The sequence below is a fragment of the Bombus affinis genome, chromosome 3 (assembly GCF_024516045.1).
Source record: "Bombus affinis isolate iyBomAffi1 chromosome 3, iyBomAffi1.2, whole genome shotgun sequence".
Classification (NCBI taxonomy): Eukaryota; Metazoa; Arthropoda; class Insecta; order Hymenoptera; family Apidae; genus Bombus; species Bombus affinis.
In genome coordinates, this window is record NC_066346.1 from 8082420 (window position 1) to 8100905 (window position 18486).

At 37.0% G+C, this 18486-nt stretch overlaps 1 protein-coding gene and 1 long non-coding RNA gene across 7 annotated transcripts in view; one reads left to right on the forward strand and one right to left on the reverse strand.

Moving 5' to 3' along the window:
- Window positions 1–18486, forward strand: part of LOC126914152 (EGFR adapter protein-like) — a 278807-nt gene that overhangs the window by 250357 nt on the left and 9964 nt on the right. For all 6 annotated transcript variants that reach the window (XM_050717733.1, XM_050717732.1, XM_050717735.1 and 3 more), the window contains one exon: window positions 18117–18263. In XM_050717733.1, the coding sequence (XP_050573690.1) occupies window positions 18117–18263 (147 nt within the window). The remainder of the gene's footprint in view (window positions 1–18116; window positions 18264–18486) is intronic.
- LOC126914172 (uncharacterized) lies at window positions 8282–10827 on the reverse strand. The gene is made up of 2 exons (XR_007709597.1): window positions 10213–10827; window positions 8282–8810 (listed from the first exon to the last, which is right to left on the reverse strand). It is a non-coding gene; the product is annotated as an uncharacterized LOC126914172 (long non-coding RNA).

Below are 18486 nucleotides of genomic sequence, written 5' to 3' on the forward strand. Positions count from 1 at the left end.
GTTGCTCGATCAACCGCGAAATTTGATTATCTAAATTATCTCGTGAGGTATACCTGAATTAGTTTGAATAATCGGAATTCTATTCTATTATTTAAACGCGGTTAATGATTAAATTGCGACAGTACCAGAGCATTGAATATTTAAAAAAATCTAAACAATCCATCGGTAAACGTACGAAATTGAATATTCACATGCACCAAAAATTCAATTAATTATAAAATGAAATAAAAGTGATAAAAGTGATAAAATTTCAAATATTATTGACAGTTTTATCATTCAATTCTCAATATATTCCAATTGCTCTCCAACTTTTGTTATATTATTACGAACAACATCGTTTATCTCTATATCAAAATATTATTCATTTTTGTTTAAACCATACTGGTACCCACATTTCAGATTAATAAACGCTCATCGAGTGAAAAAATCTAAAAGTAGAAAAAGAGTAGCGATGTTACTTTCTAATTTATTTTGAAGGCGTACCTTGGAATGTACGATTATGCCATCTCCTTGTGATAAATAAATTTGTAGAAGTCATTTGTTTTTTAAGCAGTCGAACACTAATCATACAGGTAATAATAGTTCTCCGTATGAAACTGATTAATGAAGCTGAGAAGCGTAGGTACAAAAAGTGGAGTTGATCAGTTTGACTACGGGAAGACTCTTATCGAGGCCATATATCATCATTCTATTTCTCATATTAGGATATTCTCCGATAAAAGCAATTTAGTTGCAAAATCGATCTTCGTGTGAATAATCGTCACACAAAAACGCAATTTAGATTCTTTATATTCCTGGAAATGTCGAATTTTTTTATTAGCACATATAGCTACATGTATATTCATATACATACATCCTACGTCAATCAACTATAATGAGAGATCACAACAAAACTTAGAACACACAAAGATATTTCAATTATATATGTACATATAAAGTTCGTGAACCTTTATTTCACGAGAAAAGAACTTGGATCTTTTAATGGGAAACGAGTGATTTTAATGAGAAGATCAGATTTTAATTGCTAGATTACATTTGTTCTGAATGTTTTGACAATTTGATTCTTCTCATAGTACTGTTAATTACCTTCTTCGTATTTGATTTAACATAAACAAAAATTAAGTAATTTTGTGATGTTCAAGAAAATACCACGGGAAGTTAATTATTTAATAAGACAAGATATAATTCTTACGGTGTATTACGATAATTTTGAGTCAGAAAATTCGATAACTCATGAAACCGTGTATGATACCTATACATTGACTCGTGAAAATATTCGAACACTTATAGAAACCTCTCCTGAATGTATTATGTACGTCACGTAAAAATTTGTGTACGACATACGACATGTGACAACTATCATGGACATATCGGTAAAGTTTGAAATAAATCCGAAAGATGTACACAGCATATAATTACAAAACACTTTTCGTAAATTATACAAAGATCAAAAAATTATTTGAACACTCAATGAGCCTCGATATTTAATCCTATTTAATAGCAATATTCTTATATTCTGTATTCAATAGTTCTATTGTTCTATTATTCAATAGTTCTATATCTTAGCAATTATATATATCTAAAACGGACTATTCATTACTATACTAATTTTTTATTAAGTTCATAACTGTTACATACATTTCAAGATTGATTTCAAATCAATTACAAAATAAAATAATCCAAAAATAATTACTCGTAATCGTACTTCGTTTTAGTGCTTACGTAATTTAAAAAAGTTTTACGTAATCTGTTGATTCTTTAAAGATACAGTCTTCAAATTTTTCCTAAATTACACTACAAACTTCCTGTACAGTCCGATAGATATAGGAAAAAAGAATAGATTAGAAAAATGGAAGAATATAAAAGGAAATATAATGGTGGTGCTGGCCGAAGAGAATGGTGTCGGTGGTGGCGATGGTACCGATGGTAGGGCTGCAGGCAGGACGGGAAATCTAGAGGAATGGGAGATATGGCCGTGACCGCGTGGAATGCGTGGAATGTGGCCCGTCACGCGCGCCGGGGCCAGGGCAAAGCCACGGCAACCTACCGTCCTTTCGGTCCACTTCGATCCTCGTTTCTTCCTCTTTACACCTAAGACGTCCACCTAAAATTGCGTATCAATTTACCGCAGTTCCTCGATTATACGTGAATCTTCAATTGAATTTTCCTGCACATTCTTTTCCAGTTATTCTTCGAACTCGAACGTCAAATTTCTTTCACTTATATAAGAATGTATATACATATGCATCGTGCAGGTGTTACGTATATGTATGTAAATGGAATGGCTGTAAATACGTGTTGTTTGAAATACGTAACGAGGATAGCGGGGAGAAGTTTTTTATTTTTCACGTTCATGATTATATTGCAAAGATAATGCGATATTCTCAGTTCTTTAAAAATTCTATTTTTACTTTATTACTTACTTTAATTATATTGTTTTCTATTTTTCACGTTCCTGATTACGTTGCAGAGAAATGCAATTTTCTCAGTCCTTTTAAAAAAACCGTGTTAGAGTTGCTTTATTATTTATTATTTATATTGTTCTATCTTTTTTTATCTATCAAGTTTTTAAATGAAACATAATATATTTATTTTAGTGGCATAGTATCAGTCAATTCTCTAAATTTATACTTTAAGGATTGGGAATAATCGACAACATATAAAATGCTATTTTTTTAATTATTATTATTATTATTGTTCTGTGTAGCGATTTTAGTAGAATATTCCTTTTAACTTACGCATCAAACCTAACGCATATAATTGATTTATAACGAAACTTCATACACGTATGAGAGGAATTTTCGTTGATACAAAACAATAGCTGTGTAACCTCAATTTTTGATTTTACAATTTCATTACTCAAAAGTCAGCTGGCCCATAATGACGTTCGGATGAAATGTAAACCGTGATTAGGCAGGTGTACTTTCTACGATAACAACATCTATCATCTCACGAAACATCTTTGGAGAATTGACTAAATTGCAAAGCTCTTTGGTTGCCAGGAAAATCAATCAAGGTATCCCGCACCTGCCTTCGTGGTTTACCGGTTAAAAAACGCTTCAGGCCACCAAAGAATCTTCTTCGTTACTAGATACTTTGTGGTAAATTGTACGTTCAAGATTTTCAGACAGACTTAGGAAAGAAGCAGTTACTTCGTATGGAAAAAGGAATTCATCTTCGATATAAGTAACTCAAATACTACTACTGTATTAAAATATAAAATATGATATAGTACAATTAAAATAATACAAAGATATTATAAGATAATGTAAATATAATAAATACGAAGAAAACAAAATTTGCAATATTTTTGACATTTTAAGACAGGAACAATTTAAATATCTTTTACGCGCGTTTCAAAATGTTTCTATGCAAAATTTATGCTTCTCATAAGACTTCAAAGTAAGTAACATTTTCCTCTCGCGTTGTTTGTTACTGTTAAAAGGAAGTTGTACGTACATACACAAGTTGTAGAAATTAAACGAGACACTTTATAAAGCTTGGAAAGTTCCATACGATTTAACAAGATCAAGCTGAAGTGCTACATAGATTAATATTCGTGAAAATACTTGCAATACGAGCTTGATATCCAGCTTTTCTTTTTTTCTTTTTTGTGGTGTTCGATTCACTCATGTTCGTTGTGTTACTGTCAAAAAGAGTAAATTCTTGCATAGTTCGTTACATTATTATTTATAAAGGAGGATGAAAGTTCACCGTAACTCTCTTAGCTCCGCTTTAAAATAACATATCAAATAAATTTGAGGAATATCCAATTTATAAAGATTATAAGATGTTTCAGTTTATTTATGAAGCTCGTTCAAGTTTCTTCAAAGTTTGTATCATGTAAATATATGTACTTTCTACGTAATTTCGAAACTTCTGTTTATCATGTCTACAGCAAACCTCTCTAGTTTAACTTAGGAACTTCGATAAACGAAGGGGATATAAAACGAGCCATTGGTACACCACGCGAAGTACGTGTTCGCATTGTTAATTAAAATATACACTCCCGCCTCCCCCTCCTTCATAATTATTGAAACATTTATATTAAAAACATGAGATAAACCTGAAAAATGATCAAAGTATTATCGAAGTATTTAGAGATTCTTACATATGAAGTCGGAGATAATAAAAATCAACAGTAGAGTAGTGATAGTTTCGCCTATGAATAAAATAATGAAATTAACCTTTCTGTCGCATCTACATACAGAATAGGGAAATAAATGTGTTCATCTTGAACATTTCCCTTACTCGTAATAATATGAGAAAAATGTCATATACTATGTCATACACGCTACAAAGGGAAACATAGTACGATGCGAACGTTTCTTGCGTGGGTGAAGGCATAGAAAAGATTTCAAGGTCATCGCTATTTTCTTACACGGAACACTGAGCTTTTTATCGCGATGTGTGACACCCGGTATCGAGACAACTCAACCTCCTTAAATTCATCATTGGATTCTAAAAGCCCGCATTATTTCCATCGGATCGGGACTAAATTTCACTGAAGAAAAGAAATACCGTCGAGATGATCGTAGATTCACACGGTCGCTGTCGGTAAAAAAAAAGTCTAACAATGGCACGGTTGACGTCGAGTGAACGATTAGTGAAAGAAACCCGGATCTAATTGTACGAACGTTTAGTTAGAGAGCCAGTGGTTCGTCGTAATCAATGTGTAGAAGAAGGAGGAGCAAAATAAAGAGAACGATGATTTCATCGCGCTTAAATTCGGAGCAGAGTCTGTCCTTCCACTGGGCGGGAATCTGAGGATCGTATTTTCGTTTGTCGGTCGGGATAGCCGGTCTTGCACCGCCTACAACGAGGATAAATTTTTCTCGATGACGCGACCTTACGCCCTGCCGCGGAGCATCGATCTTCGATCCCGAAAGCTCCTTCTTTTCCTCCTCCATTATTCCCGGAATAATTCGAGCTTGGATAGCTGACCTTTCAAAGCCGTTTACTCGAAGCCAGCTAACTATCACGATCTGGGCTAATCGAAGGAGATTCAACAGGATAAATTGACCTGGATTTATTCCCACGCTGGTAGTTGGCGATATATAGCTTTCCCATGGCGATACTCTCTCCTCGATGGTTACGTACCAGCTCGCTAATTGCACCATGCATTTACTGATTAATGCTTCGCTCAAGGAATTCTCGATAATACGTCGCTGCCACCTGCATTCCGATTACAATGAACGAGAATCAACGATGACTTAATTCTATACACTTTCCACGTTGTACCTTCGTTTACTTCGTTCGTTTTCATTGTTTCATTTTATTTATCCTTCTTCTTAATATGCACATATTCTTATTTAGATTTAGAAGCTTGTTAAATGTATATACAGTGTGTACAGGATGTATCGATCCGGTTTTTCTTAGTCAATTAAAACGAGATTATCGTAGTCGCTGTGGCACAGGAAAATTGGATAAGATTAAGACTAAGCAGAAGGAGTACAAGGAATATTTTCTGAGACGTTGTTACATGCGTGTTATCATAGTCAAACCTGTGCAGAATATCTGCATAAAATCTGACAACAAATTTAGAAAATTGGATTTTCCCCTTTGAGGTGGATTTTTTTACGGTACACTCAAATTTGACAAAATTATAGATCAATCACGATATGTGGTTCCATCTACAACAAGATTCTACTATATACTATACACCATAGGAGCCTGCGTTACGATAAGCTTCGATGATATCCGAAAAACTAAATAAACCCAATCGCATCTCTAAAAGACATTTGCCTTTTACGACGATTAAGGAAGCGCGAACCAACTTACTACGCAAGCCGATAAAAATTGAAGTATCGATAGGAAAATTCTGCTAAAATTACGTAGAGCTCGTGTAACGGCCTATTAACCGCAAGACGTATGCCTAAACGTTGGAAAAGAATTTTAAGCCGCGAATAAGTGCCGTGCGAATGGTCGGTCGTTTGATACTTCAATTTATCACACGGAATATCCGGATTCTTCGCGCAGCGATAGATGCGCCAAGAGTAGGCTGACATGACATGTTTCGGGAACACAGAGAGTCAGAAAATCGCGTAGGACGTACTGACACATAGAAAAGCAAAGTATGTAGATATATGTATACAGATATAAGAGGAAGGAAAAGGACGGTTGGAGCGTAGCGTAATGTCTTACCACGAGTTTGTCCCCATGGGAGAACAAGCTGCCGGCATTATCGCAAAAAAGCTAAAGCGTCTGTATCTACACGGTGACAATGTAGTTAACCACTCGTGATGAGAATCACGACCGGTACCGGAGAAGCATCTCCTGGGTGAATACAAAATACAGGGGACGTTCTTTACGAGCCACTAGCTCTCCCGTATGGCAATATTTATTTTTGCCCGTAGAACGCGCAACCACGATTAAACTTTCACTGTGACGAAGCTTGCGCCTCTGCTGCGGCGCTAGCTAGACGCGTGACGAGCCCATTGTGTTTGTTCTACACGCAGATATGCTCGAAAGAAGAATGACCGAGATGGATGCGCGAAATTCTTCTCCCTGTTTTGCTCTTTCGCGTCATATACGGTCGTTATATTATCGAGATCTAAATTTCCTACGTATGAACGCGCGTATAATGGTCCACGAAGGTATTTCAAATTTAAACGTTTGCAAGAACTCAATGAGATGTAAGGTTCGCGATTACGGAGTTGAACAGTCTCCATTTGAAACCACGACGATAGATAAAAAGGGTTCAAATGATTATTCCAGGCTAAATATTAAATATTAAATATATCGAAAAAGACGGACATAAAATACAAGGCTTATTTTTATTACGAGTCCTTCAACTTTATCAGAACGCTTTACGATGGAGCCAATAAAGTGTAAAATTATTCTGAATATTCCCATATTTGTAATTTCGTTAATTTACAAAAAATTTAATTAATTTAAAAGACAAATCACAAAATTACATTTATTACGTTATTATACAATTAATTAAAATTTTAATTACAAAAAAGCTACATTACATATTAAACGAAATTTTTTTATAAATACACCCACGTCTGTTTTCCATATGTTAGTAACAATAACAAAGTCTTTTAGCTTATGCAGTTAATATCGTCGCTTATACAGCGATGATTGTAGTCGTTTCGCGCCCGCGTCCTCGCATATTAAAAATAACATATCACACATCGAGTTATTATCAGAAACAAAGTACTCACGTGTTTTAACCGGTAGCATACGGTCAGTAGCTTCTACGAGCTCCTGGTCATGGTAATACCAGTAGAAAAGGTTCGGCTCGTTATCAACAACAAATTAATTTTCCCAGTATGCTAATAATCTTCCACTCGGAAGGAAAGCAGCTAAGATGAGAAGAACCGTATCTTGCCGTTACGTAATCCCGAGACACGTGTCGTCGCTAGTCGTGCCATTACGAAATCATCCACATTGAAAACAAACATTTATATGTACACACGAGATATTCAAATTGAAAAGGATTCGTCCATTCCACGGTATCTCGCAGGTTTATCGCGTTTTCTTTCGCGTCTGCCTACGCGGTGAATGCGTGCGGTCAACAATGTACAACACGTTCTTTGCTATTTCGAGATGCACATTGCGAGCTGTGGGGGTTGTGAGCGCAAACAACTTATGAGATGGCGTAGCCCGACAGCAATTATAGCGCTGCTCGCCCCGTAATTGAAATATTTCGAAGCTGGCGCGAGCATCCGCCACGACTACAAGCCTGAAAATCATAAAATTATTCGGACGGATGATTCGCAATTGGGTCGCAGGGTAGAAACCAATTCGCAGGAAATATAACGGGTGCGATTCCCACCTCTTTTTTTTTTATTCTTTTCCGATCGGCAATCGAATTGTCAGCTCTGTCCGTGCCAATTTTTCTAGGCACATTTTTTTGGTGTTTTGGGATTTAAATGAAACGAAAATTATATCTATCAGCGCGTATAATTCCGGTGTAATTTTCGGCCAGAGGCGAAATTGCGATCTTTCTTGATGAGAATTGCCTTTGCGCAATTATATTTCAATTATCGAGGAATACGGTACCGCGAACATCGTTGTTTAATTTTTATTGGCTCCGCTTCCCGAATTTCATGCGCGAAATGATCGATTCGATGTAGGAATTTTATACGGGATAAAGAATCGTAGACGCCGAGTTTTCTTTTCTTTTTAATTAAGTACTAGGAAGGGACTATTTAAGTGTTTAAGTATCTTGTACTAGTCATTTTAAGTATTTAGTACTACTCATTCGATGTGCGATAAAATACATTTTTTTTAGGCAATCGATAAGGGGAAGGAACAGAATTTTTCACACCTCTTAGATAAATATCTTAATTTTCTTTTTATTTGGGTGGCCTTTGTCGATCTTAATAACATTTGAAACAATAATATTTGAAACATCTTTTGTATTCTGCATAGTTTATATTTTATTTTTCATAGTAATAGTTAATATATTTAGTATGCATAACTATTTTGCAGAAATATCAATCGCTATACGGTTTTCAAAATTCACAGATTTGTTAATTATGTTTGACGTGTAATTTTTCACGTACTCTTACCTAACATGTTGATTAGGTATCTTTTTAATATTTCCCTTTAGCTACAGAGTGATGTGAAAATTAAAAGAACCAACAGAAGTAGACTCACGTGTCTTCTTGTGATCTTTATATGCATGTAATATTTTGTCGAATTTATTTTGCTCCGAAATATACATTAAATTTTGTCTTTGAAACCATCTGTTATACGAACATGATTTCTTCTTCTCATTGAAGTTTTCTAAATTTTATATTTTTTCTCTTTATCAGCACAGACGTCTGTTCTTGCCATCCTATACCTACGGATGTATCCTGGAAACAAATTTTTATTTCGTAGCTGTTTGGTTGAAATATTTTTCTGAAGATATAAAAAAAACTATCATTGCATTTCCTCGTATTGCAGTATCGTAAAATCGATGCTTTTTATGCGAATCGTATAGAAATGTATGTATGTCACGATGAACCATTAAACGTACGAATTTACAAATAGGTAGAGAAACCGATACAACTACCTCTGAAACTCATTGTATAAAATCAATTTATACTTGTCAATCTTTTAATGAATATCAAGTTTAGTAACTTATACACCAATTATTTATTTATACAATATTTATATAATAATTACTAATAATCAGTATTCGCTATACATATTTCTATCGCTAATAATTCAATTAATTTCGAGAAATTACTTCGAGCTTTACTGGCACAACTTGATCTAAAAACATAATAACGAGATGTAATTGAAGTGTAAATCAGCGAATAAAGAGACCAATGATGAATTTATTTCTCAATGTTATTGCAGCTATAGACATAGTATCGTAGAGTATTATGACAACGATAGCATCAACGTTTGGTTACTTGCAAAATTCTGTGTCTATAGATCGTTTAATTGTTTAAATATCGATTAGATAAAAAAGCTTCTAAACGGACAGAGAAGCTATCGTCGCTGATCGATATCGATGTTTTAATTAATTGATAGCGATATATAAGCTGTACAGATGAACAATGAAATAACAGTGAATTTATTATTAATATGCTATTAGCAGATCTTTAAATGCGTAAATAATTTAAATTTATAATCTCCATTACGAAACGATGACTATCTATTTAACAATTTAATAACGTTATTTTCATCGCTCCATATACCCGTATCGCTAAGCTCTACGTAATTTTACTAAAAAGTTAGCAAAAGGTTACAAGCGGAAACGTGGCCAAGTACCCGCGCTTCGACACAAACACATATACACGTGGCCACTCGCGTCGTGCCACGATATCCGAATAGCCAACCGCAATCAGATGCCGGGCAATTTGTCTGAATCGCGTGGAGTTAAAGATTTTCGGTAACGTTAACTTTAACTCGTGGAGCGTCAGAAACGGTGGGCAAAGAGAGGGGAAAAAAGGATGGCTGGCTGGAAGCAACAAAACGAAATGAAAATGTCGAGGAAAAGAGGAATCTCGGTGAGCGCGGCGCGGCGGTACATCTTTTTGTCGGATCCTCGGCAATGGCCGTGGTATGTCGTATATAACGAAACGCCCTTACTCGAACGAGGAGAAATAGAAGGAAGAAGAGTGACCAGGCGGAGCGACAGAGGGGGTGGAAGGCAATGGTGGAGGGCTAGGAATGAGAAGGGGTGAGAAGGGAAGGGAAATGGCGTGCAGCTTTCCAGCAGGCCACAGTGCAAATGCAAGCCTTGAATGTGTAATAAGCACTCACGTCGCAACCCTTGGCTAGACCAGCGGCTCGTATCTGCGTTTAGAAAGGTCCTGGCCACGCATACGCTGGCAGCTAGCGCGTCGCTACGCGTGCCGCCAACATCGTGTGGGATCGTCGTACAGTCCGCACGTGAATGCTCGCTCGGCTTGTGGTGTACGTCGTCGTTCAGAATGATACGGCACCACGGTCGACGCAACTTTGATTGCGAATGGATGACGACGACGACGTCACGGCCCGCTGCCAGGCATCGAGGCAAACACGCATCGCCGAGGCACCGCCGAGATACCCGGTGTACCCGGCGGTGAAAACAGGGTGAAATGGCAGATAGAGAGGCAGACAGGCTATCGCTCTCTTTTCCAAAGCTCATAAAAGCCACGGTGGTGCGTATTAATGCGCCACGTTGACGGTGCGCGCCACGAAAGCCACCTAAAAGACGACGCATTGTGCGAACAGCAATGAGAACATACCACCCTTCTACTTACTTTTTACATTCGTCTTAACCGTCACGCGGCCGACTCCACACCGGATATATTGTGCGCGATCCACCCTCGGCCGCATTTTTGCGAATCCCTTTTCTTTTCTCCTCTCGTCCGCCCTACAGTTTTGGATAAATCTTTTGTCAGATTTATCGTCTATTTGTTGAACGAAGATCGGTCTCGAACCAGACGAGAGTTTTCTAGCGTTTGTAACCGACGCATTCGTGCCTCTTTTGATCTCGAACAGAGAGGAACGGCACTGCTTTGAAGAAGTTGCCACGAGACGACGACTTTGTGTTCGTGGAAAGTCTTTCGTCGACGGCTTTTGCTATTTTTTCGATATAGGGAAATTAGCTAGAAATACGAAGCAAGCATTTTTAATAGGAAATTCACTCGATAGCAGGCGAATTGCGCGAACCACGATGGATTTGATTTCATTGGACATTGTATAGGTATCTACGATATGTCAATCCGAAGCCACACAATCATTTGACACGTAGGTACGGATCATGCGACGCCAAAATTAAACGATAGAAACGCGCAAGGAATAACATTATTCCAATGTACGTACAACATAACGTTTTCTGTTTCACGCGATCCCATGATACAGAGGAAACAGATGTTCTATCACCTGGAAATAAAGTAGCGCTCAAGTATTAAGTAAATATTAAACTAAATCCATTTTGGAAAGCTGTTATAACTATTGGGAAATGTTTTTTCGCGTAAAATGTTTAAAATACTTTTTCATAATTTAATAATTAATTTAAGATGACATGTATGTGTATGATAGAAATATTCGTTATGTTAATTAAAAATACAATTTTACAAGGTAATAGAGGCTACGGAATAAAATATCTAACAGTAACGTTCGACGATAATAAAATCCATTGTCATTTGAAACATAATTTATGCGATTTAATAATTTTTCAAAGAATTTGTAAGTGAATTTACTTGGCATTGTGAAACGAGCTTATTATTATACGTTTGCCAAAACTCGTTACTGAAGTTGAGATATAGCCGTGGAATTACTTGCTCGAATCTTATAATTGAACGCAACTGTACAATAGTTCAAATCGCTGAAAGAAACAAAAAGAAGGAATAAATGCACAAGTTGTAGGAAAACAAAACTCGATTATTGGACGTTCCTAACAAGATATCGTTAAACAAGACATCTATACGCTGGTTCTCGAAACGATAGAGAAGAACAACACTTCGCCACTGAAACTCGCCAGCAATTTCTAACTAGTTCGTAAGAAATCTCGTTAACGAATTTATTCGCTATGACTTTATCAAGTTCAGAGCCGGAAAGGATCTTTGTACTTTTAGTTCCTGCAACCCCTGCTACTGCTCCCATCCGTTCAGCTGTAACGTTAAAACTCGCTTAACTGTTTTCGGAAAATAGTAATTACTATGCAGTACCGGTTCTCGTAAAATTATGCAACTCAATGACAAATATTTTTACGAGTTACAAGCGTGGGCACATTCTTCGAACGCGGTTCAACGTTTTAATTTGCATTTAATATCATTTAATGCGCTACATTATGCAAAAATATTTAATACATGTAGTAATATTAAATAACTGAGATTAAGCGGTGAATTGATAAAAAGAGAAACAAAGGAAATATTTGGTAAAGTGAAAGTGGAAAATAAGTGGAATTTAAGTAACCATCCAAATGTGATAGATAACGTTACGGTTACAACAAAATTTGTTAATATACATTTATTAATTTCTACTTTAATATAGTACTATAGCATACAATTATAAACAGTATATTATAAGTTAGAAACATATCAATTTCAGTTTTAATTCAATCTCTTGGGATATTTTATACACACTGTTCTCCAAAAACTCTTTCTCCTATTTTCGATGGAAATTATTGTAAATCATTGGAATATTATATTACTCCTAAACCGTTCTAACGTGTTTCGATAAATTATTTGTAAACTGATCTGATATTTCCTGCGACGCGATAGCTCGAACCATACTCGATTATTTCCTTCTGACAAGTCGCGTTTCTCAAAATGTACAGCTAACTCCTCTCACCTCTTGGAAGCAGTACCGATTGAAACTGATTTCTCTTGCGAATTCCAAGCGTACCAAGCATCGGATAACGTGCATCGAGAGACGGGATCAAATTCGCAGTCACTGGCCACTGACAACCGATCGCTGCCGCTACGGACTACGGACGCAGTTATCAAACCCCGCAAGCACGCATGATTGATCTACGTGATCTTCGTTAAAATTCTGGTTAACCTATGCTAACAGAAGGGTTGAAGAATAAAATAAAAACGAAACAAGTTCAGTGAATCGTTTCATTCATTACCACCACTTCTTTCTTTTTTTTTTTGTTTCTTTTTTTGAAAACATTAATTTCAGCGTTAATTTGCAAAGGACTTGATCTTTCTGAAACGAACAAAATTGTTATATAACTATACACATACGCGGAGATAAATTATGGCAACACATACGATGTCGCGTTATATTAGATAGTCTAGAAAATGTTACAGAGGTCGAATAAAAATAAAAGATTGGAAGATATCTTTCGTTTAAAACTTGTAGACGTATACTATGTTGCTACCCTTTCGCATGGCAATAAATCTATATTACGCATAAACTATTTATAATTGTCGTACGTATATCGTATAATTGTTATCAACGTTAGATTCTCACGCGGAATTCGCAATTATTTTCGAGAGTTTCGGTTTGAACATTACGCGAGGATTTCAATCATTCGGAGAGCACCATTTCTCATCCTTTCAGAGTAGTCCTAAAAGGATCAGGTGATAAATGTAGCCCATAAATATATGTATGTAACTAACTGATGATTTGCACTTATAGGACTGAGCGAGTGCCCTGGTACTGCATTTAAAGCGTTTGCCAAACCTCTTAACCATTCTACTGGTAAAGTCACGATTATAAGCTTTATTTATTAAACAAGCGATACGTATTATTTACAAGTCGCATTATAAAAATATGTTATATCCTCTTGTATCTTCTAAACGATTCTCACTTACTTAATACGTAATAAATTTCCGCTTCTTACGAGCGAACGTGCAGATTTTCCGACGAAATCAAATTTAAAACTTAGGGTAGAAAGAAATCCTGTGTAATCACGCTGATCCGTTTCCGAATGATTTCCTACATTGATAACGACAGGTTGACGCGACCACGGTAACTGCCGTGAGTGAAACCCTCGATCATATACGATGGTAGACAATCTTAAAAAAAAACTGCATCATTTGAATTAACTACTTGTTTCTACTAAAAATGTTGATTCATGCGGAAAATCACAGGACGGTTGGCTATAAATGTAGAAAGGAAAATTAAAACAAGCATCGCGTACGTCTGACACCATACTCGAACACTTTCAACACGATCTTAGATACTATTAGGTTGTCGGAAAAGTTTCTTTGGTTTCATAAGGCGATAATAAATGAACAACAATTTCTGTTTTATATTATTTTATCGAATTAGGTATGATCCATTTCGTTCTATTTCTATTATTACGTTCGTGCATAATTCAATAAACTAATATAAAACAAAAAACATTGTGCGTCTATTATTTCCTTACAAAACGAAAGAAACATTTCGGACAACCTAATATTATTAAATAGCAAAGGAAATACTTCGCCTAGCAAAACCCCGTTCGTTGGTCGATATTTTCGATGCGTTATTATGAACAAAAAGTCGTTTACCATGCGGCCGCATTTCGCTCGCTATAAAATTCGTCATAAATATTCGTAATTCCGTCGTAAAGCGGACGACGAAGGATGAACTAAATGGCCGCGTGAAACAACTCTCAGCTGCGATCACCTGTTTCCCGCGGCCTGTCGCCGGGCATCGCGGCACGAAATAAAATTCGCTTGGACGATCGGCGCCGGTCGATTCCCGATGCGGCGTCGCCGAAAAACGTGGATATGAAACACGCCGTATTCCGGCCGCAGACACGAAGAATACGCTCGTCGCACCAGCACCATGTTCGCATTCGGTTCCCATTTCGAATATCCGGCTTAGGGAAACGTCGACCACAGCCTCCAGGATAGTATCGGATGCAGCACTATCATCTCCCTCGTTCCTCATTTTACTCTCTTTTTCACCCTTTTCCTGCTGCTCTTCTTCCCTTCCTACCCGCACCCCCTTTTCCACGCTCTTTATCCTTCTTCCTCTTTCTCTTTTTTCCTTCTATCTGTCTTACTTGTTCCTTTTTCACGCTGTACATCCGCTCTTCTCTCTTCCTATTCTAGTTTCCCACTTGATCTTTCTCTTTTGCACCATCCAGCGTTCTATCATCGCGCTTTGTCCCTCTGTGCACGTCCTTCGTACATGCCGTGGTATTCGGTCGGCATATGTAAAGTTCCTCCGTGTAGTTTATTTTCTGTATCGACCCCATTTCCGGTTTGCGTCCTCGTCAGGCCTGTCGTATGGATTACACATTACACGTCCGTTTCTTCCTCTTCTAGTTTCCCCTAGTTGTATCCGAGCCGCTACGGACGCCACTTAAGCACGTGAAACACCGTGCCTGTGCTCGTGATCGTCATCGGAAATTTCGTCGGGACGCGCGAACGACCACATGCATTGATGCAGGCCGCACCACCGGCTCGTTTTACGGGCTTCGAATAGTCGGGACAGAGTCGGGTCTCTTTATGGGGAAACGGTAAACTCGTCTGCCAATGCGCCAATGTCCTTCGCACCGTGCGAATGATATACGTTTCAGTTTGCGTAATATATTTCGAAGAGGACGAGCAACATTCTTCCTGTTGTCTTCGGACTCCTCTTTGACTGTATGCGGAACTTTTGCGCGTAGTTCTGTGGGATTTTCGCGATTCCATTTTACGGCGATAACGAGCGACTGAACATTCGTTCGTAAAACGTTTTACGACAAAGTTACGTTAATGTTAGTTTGTATGGTAGAGATACACCGCGCGTAGCTACCATTAACAGTTTCGGCAAAGTAAAAATAAAGTAGAGGGAAAAATTGACTTTCCATGTATTAATATATTTAAGAAAATTGAGAAATTGATTAATCAAATAATATAGGAATTTACATAAAGTTAGATGAACGTACAATTTTTTATTAAATTTGCAAACCGATCGTTTGACCGGGTCTGGTAAGGTTAGTGATAATTGACCGGGTGCCTTACGATTTAAGTTCCAATAAGCAGCAACCATTTCACAGTTTGGCTAAGCGCTCAAAGCGATACAAATCGCACGTGTCTTTTAGTATATAAATGCACGTGTAAGGTACAACTAACTTTATTTTGCATGTGTTGTTCGATAAATAATTACTACCAATTGATCATTGAACAAGAAAGATTTACTATCTTGTTAAACAATCGTCGGTCTACGATATTTCGATATACCGTAACGATCAGTTTCTTTCCTAATCGATGTACATCGTTCTGTGTATTATAAATCACGCGTCAGATACTTTTCAATAATTCAATAATTTATTTGTTAGCATCGATTGCCCGTGCGATGTCGATCGGTTTCCAAGAGTAATATATTGCCGATAGCCGGAAGCATAAATATGTCATCACGTCAAAATTTAGGCTCAATAGCGGCTTTGACCGATGATACCCCTAAAGCTAAGATCACACTGACAGACAATTGTCCGACGGACACGTGTCGCAGCTAATCAGCATCTGTCTGTCATGGAAAATTCGCCGACAACGAGAGACAAAATTCCAATCCAAAGATAGTTGGTGAACGAAAGCTACATCCACACCGACGAACAATTATTGGCAGACACGCTTCGTCCGGGTAAAAGCCCCGTAAAATGCACGTCCGCGAACAAGCATGTTGTTTTCCATTCCCATGGAAAACAAGAGACAACATCTACGGGCAAATGGAATATGTTTTTTACCTCGTAAAAGATGCAAGCAACGATACCACTGTGCGATGGAGAGACTCGATGACACGGTATTTTCTTTATTTTTCAGGCAAGGAAGAGCGAAAGTAGAAAATTTGAAAATGCATACGATTTGTCGAAATCACTGCAAGCTCATGTACCATTGCTTCCTGGATGTGTTGTAAAGAATTGTTCAAAAATCAAACACAAGACAACTACATTTTTCTTGATGAAACTACACGTTTGTTAATACATTGATGACAATATGTCACACTATTTCTTATAAAAAGTCATTTACCTGTGTATCTGTGTTGGAAAACTATTAGCACCGAAGAAAGAGATTTGTTGGCAGTGTTGAAAAACATAAATAAAATCATTACAATCTGGATTTCTGTTAAATATTACCAGCCAAACATGCGTGTAGTATTTTATGATAAAAGATTGTTTCATCGCTGTAATATTAATTATTTGTATTTATATGATGTCCGACTTCAGAAGTGCACGTATGTTTTTGTTGTTTAAAAATCAAAATTTAAAAAGTATTTAAAGCACATACTCTTTGTATTCGAAATGGACTATCCGCTTGGCGATAGTCACATTTCTTACACAGATAGCTTTCAACAATGTTCTATCTCCAACACATCCTCGACTAGTCGACCGAGCTATACATCGCATGATGTATCCATCTTACACAGTCCACGTACATTTTTTGACGACTGTCGGCGCACGATGTACGCAGATAATTTCTGTTAGTGTAGACGAGGCTTTAGGGACTAGCGCGGTTCTAATTGCAAGTAAAGAGCCGCAGATGTTGTTGCGTAGAGTCTAAAAGGATCTGGTGTCACGCCACCCAGTGAGGCAAGAAGATTGACAACGAGTGAAAAAGTTCACCACTTGTACCATGACCTTCGTGAGATCGAGATCGCTCAAGAGCGATATACGTATTGTCTAACGTATTAAACATGGCATAGTAAGAAAATAGAATCTGTATGCGCAAAAGAAAATCTCTGATAAAATAATCTGACAAATAATTTAAAAAGAAATTAAGTCTCTCTTTGAAAGCAGTTTAAATTATTAATTAAGTAGTAATTAAAATTAAGCAGTTTAAATATTATTAGCGGAACGTGATCGTTGGTTTGCTGGATCACAAAATAATAAGTTGCGAATTATTACGAAAAGAAAAAAGATCGATTAAAAATGCCATCGACTCGCAACTAAAGCCAAAGTAAAATTATAACGACGCTATTTTCAAACGAATTAAATGAAAAAGAAAAGATCGCTTTGATAAACGCAAAGTTACGATTCCCACTTTTAATTGACCATCGATGATTCGAAGTTCGTCTTTGATGTAAACGGAAACATAGAGGAGAAAAAGATGAATAGCGAATTAATTGAAATTCTCTGATGCAATAACAAATTAGTTCGTTGATTAAATTTAGGTCAATCGATCTGGCGTCCAAGCACGATATAATTGGTCTGAAACGTGTTTTAAAATGTTTGCACGTAAATGAATGGCAATTACTATACTTTTATCAAAGCGTGGCAATCGAATAAAACTTCTTCTTCTGTTTTCTTCCAGGCGGAGGAGTTAAACACCATTGTCGGCAATGCTTTTCGTATGGCATACGTGGCGCAGCTTCAGCGCCAACCGATCCTTCAAGATGTGATCTCACCGCAATCATCACCACCCTACCGAAAGGACAAACAAGAGAATCGATCTTCGTGGGTACGTACATATTTTGTCTCGTATCCGTGTCAATGATGTCGCTTTCTCTTAATTTTAACGGAGAAAATTGTATGACTTGTAAATTCTCAGACGATATACACGCGTACTTGATATTTTCTTTATGAAACAGCAAGACTTCGTTGATCTCAATAAAAATCAGCGAATTAAATTGTCAATTTGGAATAAAATAAGGGAGAAGTTTTAATGTAAATTACGAATACGA